Genomic DNA, 26,478 nt, shown 5'->3' with positions numbered 1-26,478 from the left:
ATGCAAATCCAACACAAACCAGAAAAATAGCAAAATAACTGACTTACCCTGATTATCTCAACAGTCCTTGGTCCCGTATCTGTGCCTATCAATAAAGAAGCAACACAACAAACTTTTAACATTAAGAGATAATATATGTAGGATATGATATTATCTCCTGAAAACGGTATCATTTTCTAGGCCTTTCAAGAGAGGATACTGGAGCAAGCAGGCATTATACCTTTCCTCAAATCCAAACTGGCAGCCATTGATCGGGGGCTGTCTTCTATTTTAAAGAAGTCCTCCCTGTCTGAGAAAGATGTGACCATAATCATTTGTTCTGGCAAAAGCTGATGGACTGCAGCAGTAGCTGCCTGAAATATGGTGATTAAATGCCTTGGAAGGGGAGCCATCTGTGTTTTACTGTACACTTTTCTGATTTAATCAAAGATAACCATCTAACCAAGGAAAGACTTAAAAAGACCCTTGCCTTGTCCCGTCCCATTGGGGTATGCACGCCAACCTTCTTTGAGTGACCAGTAATTTTTAAAGATTTTCTCTTTATAAATGATTTTACTTTAGGAAACACTAGGTTTCTGCTTTCCTAGCTTTCATGTGATTGGTGTAAAGTTAAAGGCACAGTCCAGAAATGAATCTCTATGGATTTACTTCCTTTAGAACAGGCCTTTCTGAAAGCTTGGGGCTTATATGGCCTAGGACAAAGCTTTAACAATATTTTAGTTAAAGGTGAAAAGACTATTTTTAAAAAATACTAATATTTTTCCCAGTATTGTGGAGCAAATCTTGTGTTAAAAGCCCACTGTCATGATGTAGTAGTTTCTCACTGTTTTTTAAATAAATCCTTTTGTATATAAAAATACTTTTAAAAATTGTGTAACAAGATGTCTTTGCTGGAGGTGTGCCCACGCAATACCTGAATTTCTGGGCAAAGGATCCGAAGCTCTCTTTGTGCCGACCAGGTTTTGCAGGCTGGTGATGACAGGAGCAAGGGAAGGATGAAAGCTGCCCAATGTGCTGTGCTGACTCCCCTGGAAAGGAAACCCAGAGGTCAGCTCTGCTGCAACATAGACTTGGTCTTAAAAATGCGAACTTATTAGTGTTTCAGTTACTGAAGTAACCATAACCACGTAATCGAAAATTCTTAAAAGGCTAAAAAAGAAAACAAGAATTACCCATACTCACTCTCTTACCACCCTAACACAATCCCATCTAACATTTTCTCCACTACATGTGCTTTCATATATGGTTTCAATCATCGAGGAAGAAAGTATAATTTAGGCTTTTCTTCAACATGAAATAAAAAACATTTCCCTAAGCTGTTATGCAGTATTTATATATGATCAGTTAATGGCACTATGTGTTATTTGGGGCTAGAGTCAACATTGATTCCCTTATTACCCAAACTACACAATCTATTTTGCTAAAACAAGCATAATAAAACCTTGATTAACAGGAATTTGACCAAAAGGCACTCTCAATTGTAGGAGAAAGCAGCAAATGGCCTGGGAATATGTTGTTTTAGTAATATGTTAAATTTGTTTCTCTCAAAGATTTTCCTAGAGTCAGGAATAATTCAGCGCAATCTGCTATACCTCCATCATTGCCCTTTTATCCATCTAAATACTGAGGTCTACAATGTATAGTCATGCACGGCCAGGGACTATTCAATGAAAATCATATACACAGTGAAGGACCTTTTCAATATAGAACACAATGTCACCAATATCAAGTAAAGAATTTTTTCTTCCAAATTATCAAGGTTATGCTCAATTGCCTCAAAATTTTAAACTAAATCTAAGATCACAATTATCACCCAATGAATTATAATTTAAACTACTACTGCCTTATTCTGTTATGCAAGTTGTTTAATATTTTAACATTCTTTAAATATAAAAAAATTCAAATATAAATAAAAGTTCAAAGTAAACATCTGTACACACACCTATATTCCACAATTAATGTTGCTATACCGTTCTTTTCACATATCCATTCATCTATTCATCGCTCAATTTGTCTTTTTTAAAAAAGTTCATTTCAAAGTAAATTACAGGCATTAGTATACTTCACAATATATAAAGGAATATTTTTTATATTTTCCTGGAAGGATCTGATTTAAATCAATGGTGTTACAATAGATAACTACTCAGAGTTGTGTAAGTACAACATATAACTTTTGTCTAAAAAATCTCAGAACAATGTGTTTGCCAAGGCCTTTATAAATATGGACTTTGCCTGGCAGTGTTCCCTCAGTTATCTGAGGAAAAGAATTCTCTTTTTCATTACACATTTTCTTCTGCAGAGTAGCATATAATTGCCCAGAAAGAAATCTGTGCCTTTAGTGGGTCCTGGGTCTACAGAAGAAAACGTTTGGAAACAGGATCTTCTTTTTCTCCATCTGGGTCATGGGCTGGTCTTGAACTCATGATGGAGGAGGCTTCAGCTACAAGCCTTCTTCCAATGAGCCACATAGCAGTGCAAACTGTCACGTCATCTCAGTCATAATTTTAAGGACAAAGTAAGGATAAAATATATTTACTGTTTTTCTTAAGATTAAATTAAATTTCTACCCTTTGAAGTAAAACTCTGTGCAAGATAGAAGTATCTGATACTTTGTCCGAGGTTTCCAAACTATGACAGCTTGCATTTACATACCAGATAAATGGTAATGATGGTTTTGTTGACATGTAATGATAGAGCTTCTAAATTTATTTGCTCTATATTTAACCTGAGAGTGAACTTTATCAATCACTGACACTCATATACATTCCTCAAGGACAGACACCCAGTTCTACCCACCACTTCACCTGTCAGTCCAAACTTTTCTTAAAACACCAGAATTCCTTGTACTCCTTTGTACCTTTGCATATGCTACTCCCTCTGTCTGGGATGCCTTCTCCCTCTTTTCAACCTAAGAAACTCCTTTTGGAGTGAGACCCAATGGAATCTCTTCTGTGTAGCTCTCATGTATGCTCCAGAAAGATACATTTCATCTGCAGTATCATTCATTCTGCATTCTAACCTCCTGTGTACAATGAGGCTTTAATGAAATCACTCAACAAAGGAATCATCCATTATGGAAGAGCTGACACAACTACTTTTGCATCTTCAGTCCTCACTGGTGGTACAAGCCTGGCCAGAATCACCACCAAGCATTCACTCCTGGAATCCCACTGCAGCACTGTGTCTTATAGTACACATGCTATTTGCTGCCCATTACCAAAGCCAGAAATGAAGAAAAAAGAAGAAGTTCTAAACTTAACATGATGCTATTGGGTTTGACTGTTTTGAGGATTCTGTTAGACAAGCCAGGTAGTGTGTGATATTATCTGAACAACAGCATTTTTCTTCACCCATTTTCTAACACCAGTAGGCAGAGGAGACAGCTAATAGCATTCCGGAAGCACCTGTGTGCTAACCACAACGTCCAAGAGTCTCTTGAAGAAAGCTGACCAGGGAGGGGACCAAAAGTCATGCTTTTAACCTCAAAACAAAGGCCCATCTATAACCCACAAAGGCGACTTTGAGGGTAACATGTATGTTTTTATAGTTTTATTATATACCAAATGGGACTAAAAATATAGTTTACCATCTTGATTTTTTTCAGCCATTACAATGAAAAAAATAGTGAAATAGACTTTGTTTTTAAAAAAGTGGCACTTACATCAGCTTTGCAAATAAACATAAGATGTTTGCTAACCCACAAAATGTCACCCATTAAGGCCTCCTTTCCCACAGGAGAAACCCTCACATTTCGCTCTCCTAGGAATACACCATTAATTGCCCTCAGCATGTGTGAGTGGCTAGTCACAAGCTAACTTTATAGCAATATTTAATTGAATGAATAGAACAATGTTGTGCTAATGAGGGTCAAATTGCCACCAGATGTTGCTCCTTTTTTTTCTTTTTAAATAAACACAGCTGTGTACATGCACGCATAGGCAATATAGAACTAATAGTGGGGAGAAAAGGGGTCCTAAGAAAACATTTGCAGGCAATAATGGAGAGAAAAATCTAGGGATTAATGAATTTTCATCCCACCTTTCATTTTTATTTCGAACACATTAAAAGACACTGAACTTGGTACTGTGAATATGCTGTATATTACACATTACTGTAATGCTGTGTATCACACAGTATTTCCCCACTTATGAAAAGGGAAACTTCGTCTCAAATGGGACAGGGGAGTGAGTCAGTCTGACGGGAAGCCATCAACAACCTGACTGTTCTGTGATGTCTTCCTCGAGGAGGCCCAGGAACCAGCTCGGAGTCTTCCAATCTCTAGCTGCACAAGCCCCTGTGCACACTTGGGAACACAAGAACAGAACAGAGGTGAAAACCAGCAGCGTTTATGTTCTAAATCATCACAGCAGAGGCCCCACACATCTCTGCAGCCAAGAATTGTAAATGGGCGATGAAGGCAATAGGAAAAAAGGAAATTCAGGAACAAAAAAGAAATCACACAAAATAACAAAAATTTATCAACTCGATGGTATTCACCTCATGACTTCATGACTTCTTTAAATGTGTTAAAAAGATTCATTTCAATAAACCTCTTTTGTTGTTTAATGAAAGTATTTGTAAGCAGTGAAATAACTAAGAAAAAGTGGTGAAAAGGAAGACAGAAAACAAAGGTAGAAGTCATCTACCTACAAATACAAATCCTCTTGAGTAATAACTGACAGTTGACTGTATTAAATCCAAAGCAGGATTTTAAAATAAACACAAGTCATTTGTCTTTGCAAAAGCTTCCACAGCTATTTGTAAAACAGAATAAAATACACCTGGTTATAGTTGAATGGGAATTTATAAGAATTTTTATTAACCAGTTTCTTCTGAAGGAAGCAGGGTCCATGTGGCAGAGACACGTGGAAGTGAATTTTGAGCCTTAGCATCTTTACAACTTCAGGGAGAGACGGCGTGGGTGGTAGGAAAACCACGCCAGCCGAGCGTGGCGATCCTGGGCATGCTGTTCTATTTTTCCGATTTCACTGGTGAAATGGAGGAATTGGTCTAGATAATCTTTAACACTCCTTCAAGTGAGGAAAGCCGGATTTGATGAATTCACGGTAACATGCTCCCTCACGGAAGCCTCAAGGGAGAAGGGCGAACTCCGCGACTCCGGAGAGCCCGCATCATCAAACGCATTGAGAGCACAATTGTGGGCGCCTGGAATTCTCAGAGCTATGAAAATATAGCTTAAAAGTCCCAACGTAGGGCTCTCTCCAACCCTGCTAGTCAATACAACGGCTTGCTTGCTTTTTTATAACAGCTTTCTTTTAAAGCTATTCCTGGCTGGTTAAAATAATTAAGGATGGCCTGGCCAGGCTTGGCTCAGCGGCTGAGCGTCGACCTGGGATCCAGGAGATCAAGGCTCGATCCCGGTCAGGGCACATGCCCGGGTTGCGGGCTGCAGCCGATCAATGACTCTCATCACTGATGTTTCTATTTCTCTCTCCCTCTCCCTTTCTCTCTCTAAAATCAATAAAGATATATTTAAAAATAATTAAATAAAATAATTAGGGACCAGATGTCTATAAAAAGTAGTCAGCATATCATCCGGCCCATTTTATAACCACGCTAGGTCAGAAGGGCTCCCACTGGACTTCAGTGGTGCAGCTAAGCAGAGAGCAGCCCAGGGACTCACCTTGAGGATGGTGGCCACTGTCTCCTGTGAGGCATTTCTCACGTCCTCCCCGTTCACAGATAAGATCTGATCTCCCTGAATCAATCTCCCGTCAAGGTCTGCAGCTCCACCTTTCACGATGTCAGAAATAAACACTCCATTTCCGTTTCTGTGAATACCATAAAGCAGTGGATATTGGCACAACTTAATATTCCTTTAGTAAATCTGAGACTACTGACATTCTATTTGGATTCACTTAGTCCTAAAACTCGAAAGAAGGGCCCTACAAAGCCATCTCATCCAATAATATCCACTAACTGCCCAAATGACAAACCTCAGAGTGCTCACCCTTTAAATAGCTTATGCCTATTTATGCTGCCTATTGTAATATTCACTTTTATAGGCCTAAGGGCATAATTTCTGCAAGAGGATAATTTTAGTGAAATGAAATGGAAATTCACTTTAAAAAGTGGAGTTAAGTATTCTTAAAATGTATAGGTTATTTCCTTCGAGGTCAGTTCAATTATTAGCATCTTACCTATTTCTAGTCTCTTTTTCACACTCCCCTTTCTGGATGTTATTACTTCAAGGTTTTAATTATATTTATTTGATGAATAAATAAGTAGATGTCTCAAAATTCAAGAGGTTAAAAAGGGTGGACCTTGAAAAGTTTTCCTCTCACCTCTGTTCCCTAGTCTCCAAGTTCCCCTCTTATAGGTAACTGTTACCCATTTCTTTGGTATCTCCAAGAGACATCCTGTGTTTACACAAGCAAATGCATGTGTGTATAGTGCACATGTATGTGAATGGATATATATGCACATACATTCTTTTTCCCCTTCCAGTTTTGTTTTCTTTAACTTTGCTTTTTTCACTGAATCACCTTGGCAATTGTTCTTTGGCACTTGGAGCTTCCTTATTGGTTTTAATGGCTGCATACTATTCTATGGATGTTCCTTAATTTCATTATTAGTAAACAATGGATGTACACATAGGTTATTTCCATTCTTTAGCTATTGCAAATAAAGTGCAATGAATAACATATCTATAAGAAGCATATATTTAGGATAAATTCCTAGTCATGGGATTTCTTGTCAAAGAAATGTGAATTTTGAGAGCTTACACATCTGATCCTTTACAATGGAACTTTCTGTGCTAAGGAATGTAAATATTCCTTTAAAAACTCAATCTGAAATACTGGTATTGTGTGACAATTATGTCATCAATCTACTATGAGACAATAAAGTAAAACGATTGCTCTAGATGGGATCTCCCAGGTCCATGTATGTGTCACAATAAGAAAGCAAACTTCAACATGGCTCTGTCAGTTGCTTTGCACCCACATGTGCACTGATTTGGTTTAGAAATACGAGTCTCAGCTTTTTCATTCTTGCAGTGCATTTTCAGAGTGATAGCCTTATAGTTCTGAAGCAAAAAATGAGATGACATCACAGTATCTGGCACAAAACCAGTTCTCAAAAATAGTAGTTAATATTTTTATAACAGCTGGACTATTGGAAAAAAGCACTAGGTTAGTCATCAGAGGTTTATGAGGACACATGAATTTTATATATATATATATCAATTTGTATTCTTCCTAAGAAGATGACTGACACCATTTAAGGCCATACTGGAGTGTTACCTGAAATTTCTACAACCCTATTAGAATAAATACACCCTAGATATCTACAGCCAGTAAATCATGGGAGTCAGAATTGCAGTGTCAAGACATTACCTCTCTAATTCATTGCAAGAGAAACCTACTAATATTATCTAGAACAATTACTGTAATTCCCATCATATGGGTAAGCAGCATAGACTTCAAAAGAACAGTCTAACCACCAGAATTACCTACATTTTTGGTGCAAGCTATTATTTGGGGGACATCTTTCTTAACAGAGAACTATTGCCATGAAGATTTATGTGTCTTTCAAGTATTTCTACTCAGCAATTTTCTTAACCTAAGATTGCATAAATCTCTCTCTTGGGATTAGCTGTTTCTTGGGTATCGTTGCTTTAATTAACTCCTGCAAACCTGAGATCTAAGTGACTCCAAACTGAAAGAACCTTGCTAACTGTTCTTACTCTATATGGGCATAAGTCTAAATAGTCGGGGTTGACTGGATTTAAGAGTTTTCTCTTGATATGACATTTTTGGGGGTAAGACCTTGCTCAAAAATACAACCTATGTTGTTCAAATGTTCATAAGTATGTTAATTTTAGAAATCATATTATTAGTTTATACTAGGCTTTATCTTTCAGTGTTTATAGGTGTTAGTCCCTAGAATTTTGAAGGGGAAAGGCCAAACGATCTTGACTTGCACAGCATTTTTTATATTTCTTTTACCGTTTCCCAACGATGCTCAAGCCCAGTCCTCTGCCGGCCTTCTTCTGCAGATCTACGGGGAAGAACTCCAAGTTCTCCTCGTCCCTGTAGTGCGTCTCATCTCTGTACACCACCAGCCGCACCTTTTGGGGGGTCTGCCTCAGGGCTGTGATGGCTTCTTCGTGGCTGGCGCTCCTCAGGTCAACCCCATTAACCTGGAACAACGGGCATCCGAGATGGGCTGTTAATAGCAGAGCCCCTCACCTGCTGTGTCTGCTGGGGCTCCTTGATCCAACCAGTGCAAAACCTCTAGAAATTTCCAGCCATTCTCAAAGCACACAGGTACTGACCATTAGCAGTCGTAGCCACTTCAAATATAAAGGAGGTGACCCTTATATTCCCCACCCCAAATAAGCATGGAGGGTGGGTAAGTACACATGATAATGCAATTTCGCACAGCTGTGAACTTTACTACAGAATCAACATATGTGAGAGAGGGGCAGAGGGGGAGAAAATGGGGACTAACTGGCTCATTTAATTGAGGACAAAAGGGAAATAAATATTAGTGTTTTGGTCAGCATTTTTAGACTCAGTTTGCTTACTGAGTTTGACATCCTCACTTTAAAAATGATATATTTTTATTGACATCACAACTACTTTAGAACAGGCTGGAGGAAATGAGGGGCCAGCATTTCCAATGGCGTTAAAGACCTGCTGAAGCCCACTCATTTGAATGTGGACCTGAGTGAGCACAGAGAGGACCATGTGTGAGACAGAAAGCTGTCCCGGAAACAGCTCTGAGTAAGCCATGGCTCTGCTTCTGGCAAGTCATGCATTTGGGCGAATCGTGGGACCGCTATTTCCCTGACTGTGAAATGGAGATCACAGCCAACTTATTTACTTTTTACTTAACAAATACTTAAGTAGTGCTTGTGTATTAGCCCTTTATGAATATTTACTCTTTTTAATCCTACTAACTTTCTGAAATAAACATTATGACCATATTACAGATGAGGAAACTGAGGCATGGAGACGTTAAGTGACTTGACCAAGGTTGCAGAGTGAGCATCTTAGAATGGGTTACTGGAGCCCCCTGCCACAGAAAAAGCCAAGGACTGATGCTGGTTAGTGAATTTGATGCAAGGGAGGAACTGAGAAGCAGAGTAGCCCAGGACTCAAAGGAAGGGAGCCATGGTCACTCCCTCAAGGTCAGAGCTAGGAGTAAAACATAGGGAAGGATGGGCCCAGGCCATGCATGGCCAGGTGGATGGCAGAATGGAAGAGTCCCTTGCAATGTTGGCTCCACCTGTGTTCTGCCCATCCCTGCGTGTCCTGGGCAGGTTGAACCTACCTGTGGACCTCCGTTCCTTCATTTGTACAGTGAGGGGTTGGTCTGAGGCTTTTCCAGTTCTAACATCCCAAAGACTAAGTACTCTTGTCATAAAGAATGGTGACAAAGAAGGGAGAAAAAGAGGAATGAGTCCCTCTTGGAGAAGGTATTTTGAGTTCTTACTTACAGCTGATTCTGTTGGCCAAGAAAATGTTTAAAAGCCTAATTTTCAAGCTACTTTTTCTTCTCTGGTGTACCTGGGACTCAGATTAACTACACCCAGAACAACAGTGATTTAGCATGGGTTTTGGATATAGATGGGCTTCAGTTTGAGTGCTGATTCCAATTTACTATGTGGAACCTTATGCAAACGACCCAAGCTAAGCTTCCATTGTGCCATCTATGAATTGGACATAATAATAATATGAATTTTGCTCAATGTTGTGAGGATTAAATGGAATAATCGTTGTAATGCATTCGCACAAGGCTCGACACGTGGTTCAGCTCGATGGAAGTTAGAAGTTGACATTTTACAGGGAATTGAAGTAACCAGTCAGGGCTGTTTCCTCTCAGCACCAGCACTCACTGTTGCTTTAGGCCCACAAACTCATTAATCGTGGAAGTAAACCCGCGGAGCAAAGGGGAAAGCAATGTCTCTAGAAAATGTGGGCTGAGCTGATGATTTTCTTGTATTCCAATAGATGGCACACAAGACCACTTCTGTTACTCAGTTAAAAAAAAGTCACCTCCATGGATTGGGGGCGAATTCTCTGAGCCTCTAAAATGCCTTTCAAAAGGCCATGACAATTAGACTTTTAATTAAAAGCACTGTCATTAAACTCTAATACTACAGAAGCAACTGACACTAAATTGCAGCAATGAGATGTCTGCTCAGATAAAAGTGATCTGCTCCACGTTCAGTTTTCATTTCCTCCCCTGCTTATCGAGAGACACCACTAAACGCCCACTACTCGTGAGAGAAACACTGCTCTGTGGCTAGGATGCTGTGTGCGGTGTATCACCCTAAGTGCCCGCGGAAGCACGTGGTGCATTATTTAGAAGGTTGCTTGTAGAGGGGTAGAGGTGGTAACAGCGGGGCTCCCTGTTTGAGGAGAGGGGCCAGCGGAAGCCCTGGCTGTCAGCGGGAATGGTTGCATCCCATGGGTGGAACGGGCATGTGGGGAAGTGGGCGAACCACTGCTTTAGGAGACAATAACCAAACGAGGGCAGCAATTCCTCAGCATTTTATCCCACCAGGAAACCAGTGCTCTGCACTTTCTGCTCCCACATGCACGAACAGAGGGAAAAGTGGAAGAGGTAAAGTAAAAACACCCTAAAACGAGAACCAGAAAGAAGACGGTTCATGCTAATCATAGAATCATAAATCTTGCCATGCTAAAAAAAAATTTTTGACTCTACCTTTGTGAGCAAAATCCGGCTTGTTCTATGTTTAACACGGGGCTACTATGAACACCATGGAAGGCCAGCTTGCACAAGGCAGAGGACCCTCAGCCACAGAAAGGCCACTGTTTGGAGAAAGCACCGATGTAGAGTTGCCTTGCTTTGTGGCCTCGGAATATACCACACCAAAGCTGCCTGTCCTCTCCAGGCAGCCCGCAGCCCCAAGCTGCCAGGCATTGCTGTGCATCTGCACACAGCAACCACAACGGAGCAGGTTCAACAGTGGGGTCTAACGCTGTTTAGAAAGGAAACATGGTACTTGACCAAACAGAGCTATCTTTCTTAACACATGGTATGCTTTTGTGGATTAGGTCCTGGCCAGGTCAGAGAGGAATCTGTCCTGGCCGTCTATAATGAGAAATATAGACCACCCATCCATACTGGGTACAATAACTTGGCTAGATGCCAGGAAATTATTTATTTGACATTTCAAATTCTCCCTCCATTTATAATAAATTTGCTTTCTCCATGCTAACCTGTCCTGAGTGTTCATTTGTACGTGAATATACTTTACAGAAGAGAGCAGCTACAGCTGAGGGCCTATTCAATACAAATAGATATAAATTTTTTTACTGAGGTATAACTGTTATAAAATAAACTATACATATTTAAAGTGTACAACTTAAAGTGTGAATTTATGTGAATTTATACCCGTGTAACCAATGTCACAATCAAGATAATGCACACATTTAGTTTTAAGTAAGCATTATAGGATAATTTGTGGGATTACAATCATGTAAGTATCAAGGAATGTATGCATCTGTACTCTTTTGAATATTCAATCTATTCAACTTATAAAACCAATTATGATATGGCCTGTTAATTAGAAAATCTAGGGAGAAAAAAACACCCCCAAACTCCTGACCATTACAAAATGGTATTGGATGCTAACGCAGTCAAACCAATTCCCAAAGAGGCCTCACTTATTTTTCTAACCTCATACTCTTGTACCTTAAATGAATGTACTGGGAATACGTCCTAATCCAATGATAAAGCTCGGTAAAGGCGTGCAGAGAAATCCTATAACTTGCCCTGAATTTAATTTGTAGTCAGCCTGGCCTTTCTTTTAACTCCTTCTTGCCTATATTTTCTGCCCTTAATTATACCTCTGGTTTCATCTTGGGAGGCAGACTAGAACCACCAAAGGGAAAAATAAAATACTATGATGTCATTCATAATGTGCTATATTAAAGTTGCAAAGCAAAAATGCACATGCCCACCATAAAATGTTAACTATTCAATTAAATTCATCCAATGAAAGAAATAAATGTTGCCTAAAGGTTTCACACCATTGAAAAAGCTCTTTAGTTCCACCTACCAGAACGCCTGGCATTGACTTTCCATTCATCCATTCCCCTTTGCAGACACTGCCTGCCTTGGCACTTTTTAAAAGGCTTTAACGCCTTTGCTAAATGAGAGTCCATTTGAAAGAGGCAAGTTAAGCATTTCAGTTTTTAATAAGTACCATATACCACCTAAAGCGAAAGGATTCTATATTTTCATCAACTAGAAAACAAAAGTGGCAAGGCACAGACCTCCATTTGGCTTTAAGATTTATTGGGAATAAGAAAATAATACCTAAAGCTACAGTAAAGTCTTTAAAATGTCAGGTGTGCATGTTTATGTGCATTTGCTTTTAGGAGGGAATTCAGGAAGATATAATGGAGAGACAAAAAAAATCTAATTGTAATACTACACAGTCTCATTTGATGTTAAGATTATAAAACCATACATTGTACTTTACCCTTGAATTAAAAAATGTTTTCACAGACAGATTTAGATTGATAATCTGTCATGATTCTAATGACACTTATTCAGTGTACATTAAACACAGGAAAAAAAATAAGATACATGCTTTCTTAAATGGGAGAGAAATAAGTGAGGATATAGTGGAGTAGAAGATAACAAATAGATAAATTGATTTTGTGGATTAAGGTTGGTAAAGAAACCATATGTACTGGTACAAAATAAAAGTCATAATCATATACCTCTAATATCTGGTCCCCAGCCCAAAGTCTTCCATCTCTGGCTGCGGCTCCTTCCTCATAGACTTCATGTATCACTATAGCATCCTATAAAAAACAAATTCTTATTAATTTTCAACAACCACAAGTGCTTCCTTAAACAAATCACCAAACCATAGGCAGCAACCCATAATTTGCTATTTGCTAATAATCTTTATTTGACCCAAAGATAAACAAAATACACAGTTATGACATTGAGAGGTATAATTAATTTTTCCTAAGTTTATGATTTCATTCCTTTAGGCCTGGCTTTGCCTAATATTTCAAGTTAAACTTCCCCCATGTGATTTATTGTAAACCCTGTACATTGCTGCTGTGTAAGAACTTGAGGTGAACTATAGGTCATTCTTATTTATACTTTATAGTATATTTTGAAACACGGTTTCAGGTATTTATTGGTATTCAAGGATTTGGCATAGATGTGTGGCCTGCTGAAGTGGGTTTGTTAGGCCTCATTACTTGGGCAATTAAAGAAAATAACTTAGTGGAATGAACTGGCCCTGAACAGAGCATGGAGTAGGAGAAAGAGCAATCATGCTCCTAAGTGTAAGATGGCTGTAGGTTCGAATACTGACTCTGTCATTGTGGAATTTTGGGCAGATTAACTCCTTAACTCAGCAATTCTGAGCCATAAAATCAGGACAATATCTAAGGAAGTTAGCTCTGGTTGAAGAAAGGATTTCATGGTTAATGAATTTAAAAAATAATTTGCATCTCTTCAAATTAACCATAAATTTTCTATCATCATAAAAATAACATGTATCAATGTAAAGGACACAAGCAATATCACAGGGCATAGTAAACACAGAAAGAGACTGCCTCTCACACAAGACCCCCAGTGACACTCCCCAGAGACAATCACCATCAACTGCTTCATCAGGATCCCTCTAGACAATTTACATCTATACACCCAAATATTTATATGTTCTGGGGAGGCTATTTTAGAAATATTCAATGGAGTTTGTTCACACAATTTTTCTCCCTCATGCTGAGCAAGTTGTGAAGCTTCAAAATTTTTTGCCTCGGGATTCTTGTGGAGCTGAAAACTGAAACAACCAGAAGTCATTGTTTTTTTCTTTTTTTATAAAACTGACAGACACTGAAAAGATGTTGTTGAATGGATTATTCTGGGTGTTTTAGAGGGCTACTGGGAGAAGAAAAGAGCTTCTGAGAGGAGACTAGAAACAGATCTGTGGGTTCTATGAGAAGTGAGGACTGGAGCCGTGCACTGCCTGGCACCTCCCTATTCCCTGCCCCCCCCCCCCCCCCCCAACACACACAGGTTTCAAGAACCTGCAGGCAAGGGGCCAGGCTCGAGGTATAATGATCCACCTTGAAAGAAGTCCTGTGTCCCAAGTATTAGGGCCTAGAAGCAGCAGGACCTCTGGTCTTAAAGAGATCATGTAGGCTTGACTACCTATGGGCCTGGTGATAACCAGGGTGGACTGATGACACTGCAGGGGCCTACCCATTTCTGGGAACTTCGTGAAGAAACAGGAACCCTGAGAGTTAATGAGCCACCAAAATGACTGAGGTTGAATTATGCCTTAGTCCAGAAGCATGGAGCCTCAGAATTAGAATTAAATTGACATTAAGTAAATAAAGGAAATATTTCTTGCAAAAATATAACAAATGAGACAGGAAAAAAAAAATCCAAACCAAATCTACTTCCTTTTTAAAAAAAATTAAAAAAAATATATATATTTATTGTTGACAGTATTACAGATGTCCCCCATTTCCCCCCCTATCTGCCCAGCCCCTAACCCCCCACCCCAGCCTTTACCACACTATTGTCTGTATCCATGGGCTATGCATATAAATATATAAGTTCTTTGGTTTATCTCTTCTGGTCCCCCAGCCCCCGAGATACGTCAGTTTGTTCCATGCCTCCACATCTCAGAACTTATTTTGTTGGTTAATTCACTTTGTTGATTAGATTCCACAAATAAGTGAGATCATGTCCAAATCTACTCCCTTCAAAAAAAAAAGGGGGGGGGGGTTCCTACACAAATTCTTGAGTAGAGAAGCAACAAAAATAAGAGGTCTATAACCATACTACCCATCTGAATTCCAAATATCTTCACAATATTAAATACTTTCATTTAATCACCACACAGTTCTAAAAACATTCTTTATTATAGCAACTAGAGAGGAAGCCCCCAAGAGCTGGGAACAGTTCCTTGATCCAGACAATTTACACTTCAGACTCTGTATCAGCAACAGATTTAGACCATTCTTTGTTGTATCTGACTTAAGAAATTCCCAGACCCAGGGAGCATTTACACTGCCAAGAATTTGTTCCTCTGAACTGTTTCAGGGAAACAGTTTTGAGTAAACTTACTGTGTCAGTGGCTTGAGGTGATCCCAACAACACTGCCAGGATGACACCAAGGGACATTTTTATGAAGGTAGCATAGGGCGAAATTAACGCAAGCTAGGGGTAATGCCCTTGGTTATGCCAGTTTTCAGTTTGGTGGTCAAACACCCCATCATCACTGGGTGGGGAGAACCAGACTGAACTCATACTACGCATGGCTTTTACAGAGCTTAATTTCAGCATAAACTCCTTTGATCTTGGGACATTACAAAAGTCTAATGGGAAACTTCTCTTCATTCATACTCAAAAGGAAGGAAAAGACCCCATAAAGTTTTTATTCCATAAAAGTAGCCTGAATTCTCATATACTTCTGGGTGCTCAATGAACTATTATACATAAAATAAATATTCTGTTAATAGTCTCAAATAAATGCCGAACTCACTGCCAATGATCTGTTTTTGGTCCATGAGTCTTTCGGTATGAAAAACTCCCCATTGTTTCTTTCCTTTTCCTTGACTACACTCTGATCTCTCTTAAAGTCATCAGGGAAAATACAAGGGAACATGAGACACTCTGATCTAGCAACAGAAAAAGGCCACGTCTCTTACCATGTGCCCTTGTGTGGTCCAGGATAGCTGCATTAACCGGGGGTGACAGGGGTAAGAGGTGGGGACTAAAAGTTAAATTGGAAATGTGGGCTGGTGAGTTGAAAATAAAAATGGACTTGATGTATGCTTCAAAAGTTATACAGTTCAGAGGGTAGGACGGAAGAGTGAAAAGGGTACTAGATTGGAATGTATTAAACATCTATTTGACACAGACGCGTAATTTTACGTCTGACAACACACATAGTGATTACAGTGTCACTGACTGTATTCCCTACGCTGTCCTTCACATCCCCATGACTATTCTGTAACTACCCACCTGTATTTCTCAATCCCTTCACCTTCTCACCCAGCCCGCAACCCCGCTCCCCTCTGGCAACCATCAGCCTGTTCTCTGTATCTATGAGTCTGTTTCTGTTTTGTTTGTTAGTTTATATTGTTCTTTAGTCTCCACATATAAGTGAAATCATATGCTACTTGTTTTTCTCTGACTGATTTATGTCACTAGCATTCTACCCTCTAGGTTTATTGAATGTAAATGGTAATTGAAAAATATGTTTTAAAAATTTTGCTTCTTGCTTTAGAAAACAATGTGATTAGGTGAAATAATGGGTCAGCAAATGAAAGGCCGACTTTCACTGATTTAAATAAAGAATTGGAAGTTGACGATACACATGATTCTTATCTCCTTGTATTTCTTCCTAAATTTTAATGCTCTGAAGCTATTCATGCAAAACTGCTTGTTGGTACAACTCTGAGCGCCTTCTCCCCCACTATCCTACCTTCCTATCTCTGCATATTTAAAAGACATTCCTTCACGGGGTTGGTTGTTGGCTTTCAGCAGTAGAAACAAATGATTATGAGGTAGGCCTCTGGAGTCAGACTTCTCGGTCCAAATCCTGGCTTTGCTACTTTTGGCCATGGGCCTTGGGGAGACTGTTAACCTCTCCAGGCCTTAGCATTCTCATTTTCATATAATTTTAAAAATACTATCCACACACAAGGCCATCTGATTTATTTAACATCTATGTGTCAAAGATGCTACACACTTATCACCTGTGCCATTTAATCCACATAACAACCAAGCAAGTTCCATACTGTTAGTTTCATTTTCAGTTGAGGAAACAGAGGCTCAGAAGGGTTCAGACTTGACCAGGACTTCACAGCTTCCGAGTAGGAGAGATTAAAGTGAATTTGGAGCTGTTTAATGCCAAAGCCTGTGTTCCTACCACTACAGCAAGATTCGCATCTGTTTTGAATATTTTATTTTGCACTTGTATAAAAGCTTACTTGGGATTTTCCATATGGCATCAATTCTGTTGAAATATTGCCTCCTCAACTCCATAGCAAAGACCTTGAGGGCATGAGCGGATCATTTTATAGAGAGTGAACAGAAAGATGACTTGTGGAAGTGAAAATTGAAATCTCTGGCTTAATGAGGTGGGGTGATGATCTGTTGATCTCACTTGCTAGTGTTGGTACATGATTAGGGGTCCGACACAAAGCACAATGGGTAGGCCCTCTCGCCACGCCAACACAGAATCTCTCAAGTCCATTGTTATTCTTGTCTCCTCCCTCCCTCCCTCCCTCCCTCCCTCCCTCCCTCCCTCCCTCCCTCCCTCCCTCCCTCCCTCCCTCCCTCCCTCCCTCCCTCCCTCTCTCCCTCCCTCCTTCCCTCCCTCATTTCAAACTGTGCACCCATATTATTCACTGAATGTATTTTTTTCCTACAAGAGTGGTTATAAAGCTTTAGATACAAGTGATAAATTGATGTTTAAAATAAAAAGCTGTTCAGTCTAGTGTGGTGATTGCAGGAGGGGGGTAGACGGGGGTGGTGGTAGAGGTAGAAGAGGGTATAAAGGGTGATGGAAATAAAAGAAAAAAGAAAAAACCCCAAAAAGTTGTTCAGTCCAAGACATCATATTTCTCCTAATTAATGGCATACAGACTTGAGACTCATTTATTGATGACCAAATTTAACCAAAACTAATTGGTAGTTGTGTGACTTTCACTGGGACAATAGAAATTTAAGTAAGACGGTCTGGTCTGCTTACTTACTGCCTGAGACAACACTAACAATTTTCCTCGGGACACTCTAAATTACTTGTTTGACTTGCCAACCCTAGAGATAGAGAAGAATTTGATCAGTGAGTTGGAGAATCTCTCAGATAATGGGTTTTCCTTAATCAGAAGGGTCAGGAAGGATTTTAGAAACATAGGAAAAGTCATTTGCTTACACACTTCTCTCTCACCAGTTTATGTCTGAAACACGTTTAACTGAGAAAAATGCCTTTATTCCACAATTAGGGATACCATTAAAAAAATAGACACCTAGGAAGAAGCTGACTAGCATATTGTTTAAAGGACCAGTTTTAATGTACCCATTCCTAAAAGGATAACTTTTTATTTATTTTTAAATATAGCTAATACATGTACATGTACTAGACTCAAAAGTTTACACAGGAGTTTCTCCCCAGCATGTGTCGCTCAGCCATACAATACCCCTAACTAGAAACAAATGGGATTTTCTTGTGTATTTATACAGAGACTTTCTGCACATCTGTACCTGTCAAGTACAAAGGGCACCAAAGGCTTGAGGGTCCTGCTCTTTTTTTTATCTGCTGTCTCGTTGGCTTGAGCCAGTCAAGTAACATCTGTTCTATGAGACTGCTTCTGACTCTTCCCGACGGAAGTCGACGAACCCTTCCTGTGGGTCACTGCTATGTCTCTTAGTATTATTCAACTTATAATGTCACAACAGCTTGTTCATGGACCTAGTTCCTTTCACACTCAGCGGAACCCTTCTGAACAGGGGTCGCTTCCAACTAACTCCTCTTTGCATCCCGGCGCCAAGCCCAGAGTAGGCACTCAAAAAATGTTTGCTAAATGATTATAAAAAATTTGGCTGGAGATTGAAGAAGGCATCAAAATGATCCCAAAAAGAGGAGGGTCGGTATGCCACAATCTTAATTTAACCCAGCCAAGCTTCTGATGGTAATATATAACCAACATACCTGCCACACAAGGATATTAAAGCCATCTGAATTTCCAGAGGATTTACTTTAGCTTACAGTGCAATTTAAAGGAGCCAACTATGAGGGATATAATTATCACTGAGCCCCACAAAAATGACAAACTCCTCCACGGGGATTTAAACTCTGAATTGCTAGAAAAGAATTTCACAAGGCGCAGTAATGTATCCTTTAGGCAGAATCAAAGTCATCAGATACTTCGACCTATCAATCACCATTTTCTCTACTGTTCAAGCTGCCAACAAGTAGATGATAAACTAACTCATAAACACACCAATCATTCAGCAAAAGGCAATTTTATTGTTGTCACAATAGGCCCATAACATTTAAAGAAGCCATGTGTTAGAAAAATTAACTAAGGGTCTCCTGTGGGCTGAAGGGTATCAATGAGCACCCTGTGTGGGTGAACTATTTCCACAGAATGGGATTTTATAGTTTACACTTCTAGATATTCAGTGGATTGTTTTAACAAGCATCTTGGGAGAAAATTTTGATAAAGAATTATATGGTAGACAGTATTATAAAGGACTGTGTATATGTGGCTTAATTTTACTGCTTCTAGGCCTGCTTTACTTAATTTGGATTACTCTGGAATTGAACCCAATCTTTGCCATATTTATAAAACCCCTGCCCTCACTCTCCACGAAACAATCCTAGGGGACATTTTAACTATAGAAAAGTTTCACATTAAATTTCACATTTAGGTGGAAAAGGTATTTACCCATGATCCAAAAAGAGTGTTATGTCTTATTTTCCTGTTTTATGGGAAAAAGCCCTCCTAACAAGAAAGACTCATGAGGAACAAAAGGAGTATTAAAATATTAGAAATAAATGGGGTTCCCTCCCCCTGGAAAAAAACCATGGTTCACAGCTGTGGCCTTAGAGGAGTAATGCTACTTTTAAACATCATTTAATGGAGTTCGTTTCTATGGCCATCAGTGTTCAGAAATCACACTGACACGTGTTATATACAGTAGACTATCTTCTCAGCAGCAAGGCCAAGCTGATGAGGGGTGATAATATAGTGGGGTAGTAAAATGTCAGTCCAATGCTGTGCAAACCAGAACTATATTCAACTCCATGCTGAAAAGCTCATGTAGCTGTATTAAGTTACTGATTTGTGATGTCCATTGCAGTAAGAGAGTTTTTAAAAAAGTGTTAAAACTGTTAAAGTGTACCTCACTTTGAGCAAAGTTGATAGGCTCCAAACTATTTATATAAAGGGATGAGAGTCTTAGAACACGATTCTTTTCTTTCCCAAATCCTTGTGACCAAATTCTTTTTTTTTTTTATTAAAGATTTTATAATTGATTTTTTTAGAGAGAGCAAGGTAGAGGGAAAGAAACATCAACGTAAGAGCAAACATCCATCAACTGCCTCCTGCATGCCCCCTACTGGGAACCAAGCCAGAAACCCAAGCAATGCCCTGTGCACTGACCTGGAATCGAACTGGCAATGTTTTAGTGCATGGGACAACACCCAACCAACTGAGCCACACGGCTAGGGCAATAAGCAAATTCTTTAAAAACCAAACTTTCCTGTTATATTTCAATTAGAATGTGATTTGGGGGGGGAGGGGGAAGGGCAGTAAAGGGAAGAAGGACCCAGGACTGGGGATGTGAGGAGTTAAATTTTCTGATAGCTCTGCAGGAGGCCAATTTTGCAAGTGGTTCTGCATGAACCACTTTGTTAATGAGGATGCTTAATATCATCAGTAAAACACAGAGTTGAATTTCTAAAGTCATTCCAGCTCTAAAATTTTAGACCACTATGAACTTATATATTGTACAAAGTGAATTAGAGAAAGCCACTGACTTACAAGATGCTTAGGCTCTGCCCAGGAATAAGATCTCCTTCTAAATTGCAACCAGAAGAGCACCAATTCTCACAGGCTGAGAAAGATCAGCAAGATATGGGGGCTGGGTCAGACTTTATATTAGTTATCTTTTGCTGCAAAACTTATTGGCTTAAATAAAAAGCTAACCATTTGTTCGTTCATAATTCTGTGGGTTGAAAATTTGGGCTGGGCTCAGCTGGGTAGTTCTGCTCCATGTTGTGTCATTTGGACTCTCATATGACTGCGCAGTCAAGTTGGCTGGGGCCTCAGGTGGGAATGGCTGGGCCCCTCTCCCTCCAGGTGCTCTCTTTATATGGTGTGTCATCCTCCAGGAGGCTAGTCCAGGCTTGTTTGCAAGGTGGCAGGATTTCAGAAGGACAAGAGCTAAGCTCGAGGCCAAGGCATGAAAGTCACACTGTGCCTGTTTCACTACTATTGGCCAAATCAAGTCAATGGGCTAGCTCAATTTCAATAAATTCGGAGCATGTCATAGAACTTGTTGTGGTTGATTTTAATCTACTACAGACTCTATCAAGTCTGCTAGATGAATTATCCAGCCTGGAAATAATGGAAGTCAGCAATGTATGATGGGGAAAGTCCTGGCTACGGCCACAAAAACCTGTGTTCAGGTTTGTGCTCTGCCACTTACAGCTTTGTGATACTTCTATTGAGCTATTTAATTTTCTGAACCAATGTTCCTCTCTCTGTGAAGCAGAATTAATAAATCCTACCTTGCAGGGTTTGAGGATGAAATAAGATTATGTATATAATCTCAAGCAAAGTGTCAGGCAAACAGATGTTGAATAATTGCTAACAAGGAACCCCAATACAAATATATCTAAGGTTTAAGGGGCATATTTGGTACATAGAGCAATACACATATGTCAGAGTTGTCAAAATTCATGATTCTAAGGATGAATACCAGTTGTGGTCCATATTTTAATTTCTAACTTTCCTGTTATCAAGGTGATCCCAGAATATAATCAATTACTTTTTTCAAGAAAGCTTATGCTACAAGGATATTTTAGGTTATTCTTTCTCAAGTCATGACTGCTCAGGGCTAAGTCCAAGAGACCATTTGAATGTCACAAGATCTAAGCCAGACTACAAGTGTCCTGTTCCTAGATTTTTTAAAAAATTGATTTTAGAGAGAGAGGAAGGGAGAGGGAGAGAAACATCGATTAGCTGCCTCCTGCACACTCCTACTGGGGTCGAGCCCACAACCTGGCCATGTGCCCTGACTGGGAACTGAACCAGCGGCCTGTTGGTGCATGGGACCACGCTCAACCAACTGAGCCACACCGGCCAGAGGCCTAGATATTTTGATTTTTCTGTTTTAGTTAAGTATAATCTTCACTGTTCATGATTTCTGTACTTGTGAATTCGCCTACACTCCCAAATGAATGCTCTTGGTACTGTCGCGGTCATTTGCGGACACGTCACAGAGTGGGGAAAACTTTGAGTAGCCAGGTTCACTCGTTCCCAGCTGAGGTAGAACAAGGTGACATTAGGCTTCTTGTTTTTGTTCTCAGACTGTAGGCATCCTTCAGTGGTCTTTCTAGTACCATGTGTTTCGCATTTTTGTGCTTCTTGTTTGTGATTTTACTGTTTAAAATGGCCCCAACCACAGTGCTGAAGCTCTGTCTAATGTCCCTAAGCACGAGAAGGCTGTGATGTGCCTTATGGAGAAAATGCACATGCTAGCTGACCTTCGCTTGGTTATGACTTATAGCGGTGTTGGCCACGAGTTCACTGGCAGTGATCAACAATATATATTAAATAAGGTATCTTTAAACAGAAACACCCATAAAACAAGATTGTGTATTAATTGGGTGTTGAAAATGTTCTGACCAGAGGCTCAGAGGAATCTAATTTTGAATTTCCCCTAGCGGCAGTGGGTGAGTGTTCACCAATTCTGTGGTTGCTGCAAATTTCTGTGTTTGCTGCAAGTTTATAGAACATAATTGCCATGAATACTGAGCATTGACTGTACTTACCATTGGTGCTTTCTGCTGGGGAAACTTCATTACAACAAAACCTGGAAGCCTAATATGAGAGGTGATAAAGGTAGAAATGCAGACAAGTGCTATCGATAGTAGAGATGGCAGGACTCAGGTAGACAACGGCAGTTCTCGGTTGTCCTTGCCACAGAGGGGCAGTGGGCTGATTAACCCAAGGACAAAAAAATTTTTTTTTCATGGACAAGAAGCTTTAAGTATCAGAGCCAAGGTGTCTAACATTACAAAGACTAAAATAATTCCAAGGGGGAGAAGTAGGAAGAGATGGAAAGAGGGAGAGAGAGGGAGGGAGATGAAGAGAGAGAGAGAGAGAGAGAGAGAGAGAGAGAGAGAGAGAGGGAGAGAGTTATAGGGATGGGACACAGAGACGAGCACAGGGCAAACTTGGAACATCTCATCAATTATAATACCTGGCCTCCTAGCTCCCTTTCCAAGAGCAACTTTTAAAACAAAAACTCACCAAGCCTCACAACAGACCCCCCCCCCCCAGCTCCAAGGGCCCCTTTTGCTAGAACTTGTTTCCTGAGCCCATTTCTTCTCCAGCTCACTTCTACCTCTGTGACTCTCTAAATAAACTTTCTCTTATGATATGTCTTGGCCCTCAATGCTTCCCTCAGCCAGAACTCAGGAACTGAGGTTGCTGAACCGAGGCTCATGCCTGGTGCCAGTTTTCTGCTGTCGCTCACAGAAGGACTCTACTTATTCCAAATCTGAGCAGTTCCAAGTTTATATTTGTCTAGACAATGTTAGGCCCTTTACTAGTACTGCCATCAATATTTTTGTATGTGAACTGAGCTTATGAAATAGACCTTGCCATATATATAAGCGTTTTTTAAAAGTTAAGACATTTGTTTTACTTTCTAAATTTTGTCTCATATTTTAATAAGAAAACATATTTCACACAAAGCACCATTATTCAAATGCCTGAACATCTATACTTATGAAAAAGTCCAGCACACTTTTGTGTTGGTTTGTTTTATGGGTCTTAATAAGGGGGAAAATTTTTTTTTTTCTGAATGGCTGGTGGCTCTGGTCTGTCTTCTCCCAAAGCCAGGAAAACCTTAATCCGAGGCCAGAATGAGTTACAGAGGGCACGAGGCAGCTTAGAGTGGGACCCTGTGGGCACATGAGGTGGGGCAGGGGCCACAGGCACAGCCACGGAGCCCTGCAGGTGCTGCTGCTCCTCAGTCTCTCACTTTCTCCACCCTGGGGGAAGCTTGATGCTGCTTTTTGGAAAGGAGATCCCTGGGGGAGTCGCCATACAGCCTGGAAGAAGGGGCTGCTCCCGTCCTATCCCTCCCAGGAGCCCAGAAAACAAGTCTCAGAAATTCCATAAGAGAGCAAGAGAGGGGGAGCAGATGGTGGAGACCTCCATGATCACATCTCCATGCCGTCTCTCATTTCCCCATTCCAAAAATGGAAAACTTAATGCACTTCTTTTATGCTACAGTATGTGTCGTTAAGCTTATACTCAATGTGTTTTGTGGATCTATATTTTTTGAACCAATTACAAAGGTAAAAAGATAATTCAAAACAAGTTGCAAAGGTGCCAATCTTCCAGACTTTCAGACCAAAAACATATCCCTTCTTTGATGCAAAAGGTATCTGGCATTCCCTCATTGATCCATGAGAACCAATGAGTAAGAGGTTACTTAATTTCAAGATCTCATAAGAACATGTAGAACCTGAGGCAGAATATAGTCAATACATATTTCCCTTATTCTAAGATGATTTTTTTTCTCATTTTAACAATTTCATATTTGGATGAATCTTAATGTACTGCTTCACCACCATGGATACAATAAAAGATTATTGCTTTAGAAGAAATACAATATTTGTCAAATTGATGTAGTTTTGTTTGCCAACTTCATAGGTTAAATAGATAATTGTTTCTGTTCGGAAAACCTGAAGGGGCTGTAGCTATACGATGGAAGCCAGGAAGAGTCCAAGGCCCTTAGCTCTCATGCTCATTAGGGTTCAGCGCACAGATTGTCTATGAACCGGAGGACATGGTCAAGGCTTCACTTACTGCCAATAAAACTCTTCAACAAAAGGAACAAAGAGATAGTCTAGCCCGGCCAGGCATGGCTCAGCGGTTGGGCATCGACCTAGGATCCAGGAGACAGCGGCTCGATTCCCGGTCAGGGCACATGCCCGGGTTGCGGGCTCGATTCCCAGTTGGGGACGCACGGGAGGCAGCCGATCAATGATGACTTATCATTGATGTTTCTCTCTCTCTCTCCCCCTTCCTCTCTCTGAAATCAATAAAGATATATTAAAAAAAAAAAAAGAGATAGTCTATATATCCGAATCTCAATATGTTCATCTATTCTGTATGCTCGGAGGTATGAAGATATACACCAAACCTTCAAAGAGAAAGAAAATGGATCACAATGTTCAGTACTTATTATTTTGCAATACTGAAATATTCTCAGGCAATAAGCTATAGACAACATAAATAAGCATTAAATCAGTAATAGATACAGTGGCTTTTTTGACATAAAAGTAAGGATTAAATGACCAGTTATACAGGAAGCAATAACACCAATCTCTGTGTGTGTGTGTGTGTGTGTGTGTGTGTGTTGTTTTAAAGCAATGGACTTTCAAGCTATCCTAAAACTCAAAGGCAGGGATTGCAAACTCTTACATACTATTTACAGATAACTAAAATGTGAAATGAAAATCACAGCCATAAAACAGCTAATATAAGGATTGTTGTGAATATATAAAAAATGTTTCACATTTTCAGACTCTGAAAAGCTTTGTAAGTCAAGCTCAAAAAAACCTGGTTTATATTTATTTAAAATGGAGTTCCCTTGCCAAGTCTGATTTAACAAAAAGTTGAGACTCATCAATATGAATATAATTTTTCATACTGAAATATAGATTTATTTTAAGGAAATGGAACAATATTTGCCTTATAGCTTATAAGTCCCTATAGTTCCATCTGGTCCTTATTTACCTAAATTTTACTCAGCTTGCATAATATTTTTGCTTACAGTCATATTCTTTAAGATCAGAAATGTCCAAATCTGAAATTCAGAGGTATTATTCGTTAACATTCTTTCAGTGTGATTCATAGACTTTTTGTAAACTCCACTTTGATTTTAAAATAAAACTAAGGTAATAAGATGTTTTGTGTAAAAATATATGACTTAAGCAATAACGATAAAAGGAGCCTGGCTTTGGGGGATTACAAGCCAAAGCAAACCACACTCCTTATGAAATAGACTGTGCAAAGTTCATTTGAAGGGGAATAGCAAAATAAAACACTTAATCAAATGGAAAATAGCTTTCTATTCTGCTTACTTTAAAAACTATCTGGTGGTTTAAATTGCTGCAGTCCTACATTTAAATGGTCAAAAGCAATAATAGCTAAAGAATAGCATGCAACCTAGTGAAGGGTTAAATGAGAACTTAACATATGGTTAGAGCTAAAGGACAGATATTCACTTTAATGTCTAGATAAGGAACTTTGCCACATAGCATCCAAATAGAAAAGCCCATCTATCTTGATGCCTCCTGCTAATGTGTCTGCCCGATAGAACTTCTGTTTAATAGAAGGAATTAAAATGGTACTAAATCAGGTGGTGAAAAAAATACAGGTTTAAAACTTGGGGAGAAATGACAACATTCTACAGCTGACATTCCCAGGCCTTTTTGATATTTAGAATATCTAAATTTTAAAATCTATCCTGGGAATCCACTGGCCTAATTTATAATGGGATGGTACCAAGACTATAAAAACACAAATGCCCTAATCTAATTGTTTTCCTCTTGCAAAGAGACAGGCTTATCTCTAGACCCATAAAAACAATAAAAGTATAGCAACTAGGGCTTATATTTTTAAACTCACCCTTCCAAAAGGGATAACAATCACTAGCACCCATGAAACAGAACAAAAA

At 39.6% G+C, this 26,478-nt stretch overlaps 1 protein-coding gene across 1 annotated transcript in view; it reads right to left on the bottom strand.

The window, feature by feature from the left end:
• PATJ (PATJ crumbs cell polarity complex component) overlaps positions 1-26,478 on the bottom strand; it is a 247,506-nt gene that overhangs the window by 25,829 nt on the left and 195,199 nt on the right. Inside the window, exons 35-40 of the mRNA XM_087820482.1 lie at positions 12,729-12,812; positions 7,971-8,164; positions 5,645-5,792; positions 4,217-4,303; positions 914-1,028; positions 48-85 (exon numbers count right to left, since the gene is read on the bottom strand). Coding sequence (XP_087676608.1) covers positions 48-85; positions 914-1,028; positions 4,217-4,303; positions 5,645-5,792; positions 7,971-8,164; positions 12,729-12,812 — 666 coding nt within the window. The remainder of the gene's footprint in view (positions 1-47; positions 86-913; positions 1,029-4,216; positions 4,304-5,644; positions 5,793-7,970; positions 8,165-12,728; positions 12,813-26,478) is intronic.

Source organism: Miniopterus natalensis, chromosome 9 (assembly GCF_054644295.1).
Source record: "Miniopterus natalensis isolate mMinNat1 chromosome 9, mMinNat1.hap1, whole genome shotgun sequence".
NCBI classification, from domain to species: Eukaryota; Metazoa; Chordata; class Mammalia; order Chiroptera; family Miniopteridae; genus Miniopterus; species Miniopterus natalensis.
The sequence above is the reverse complement of the archived record's forward strand: the minus strand, read 5'-3'. Positions and strand labels throughout refer to the sequence as shown.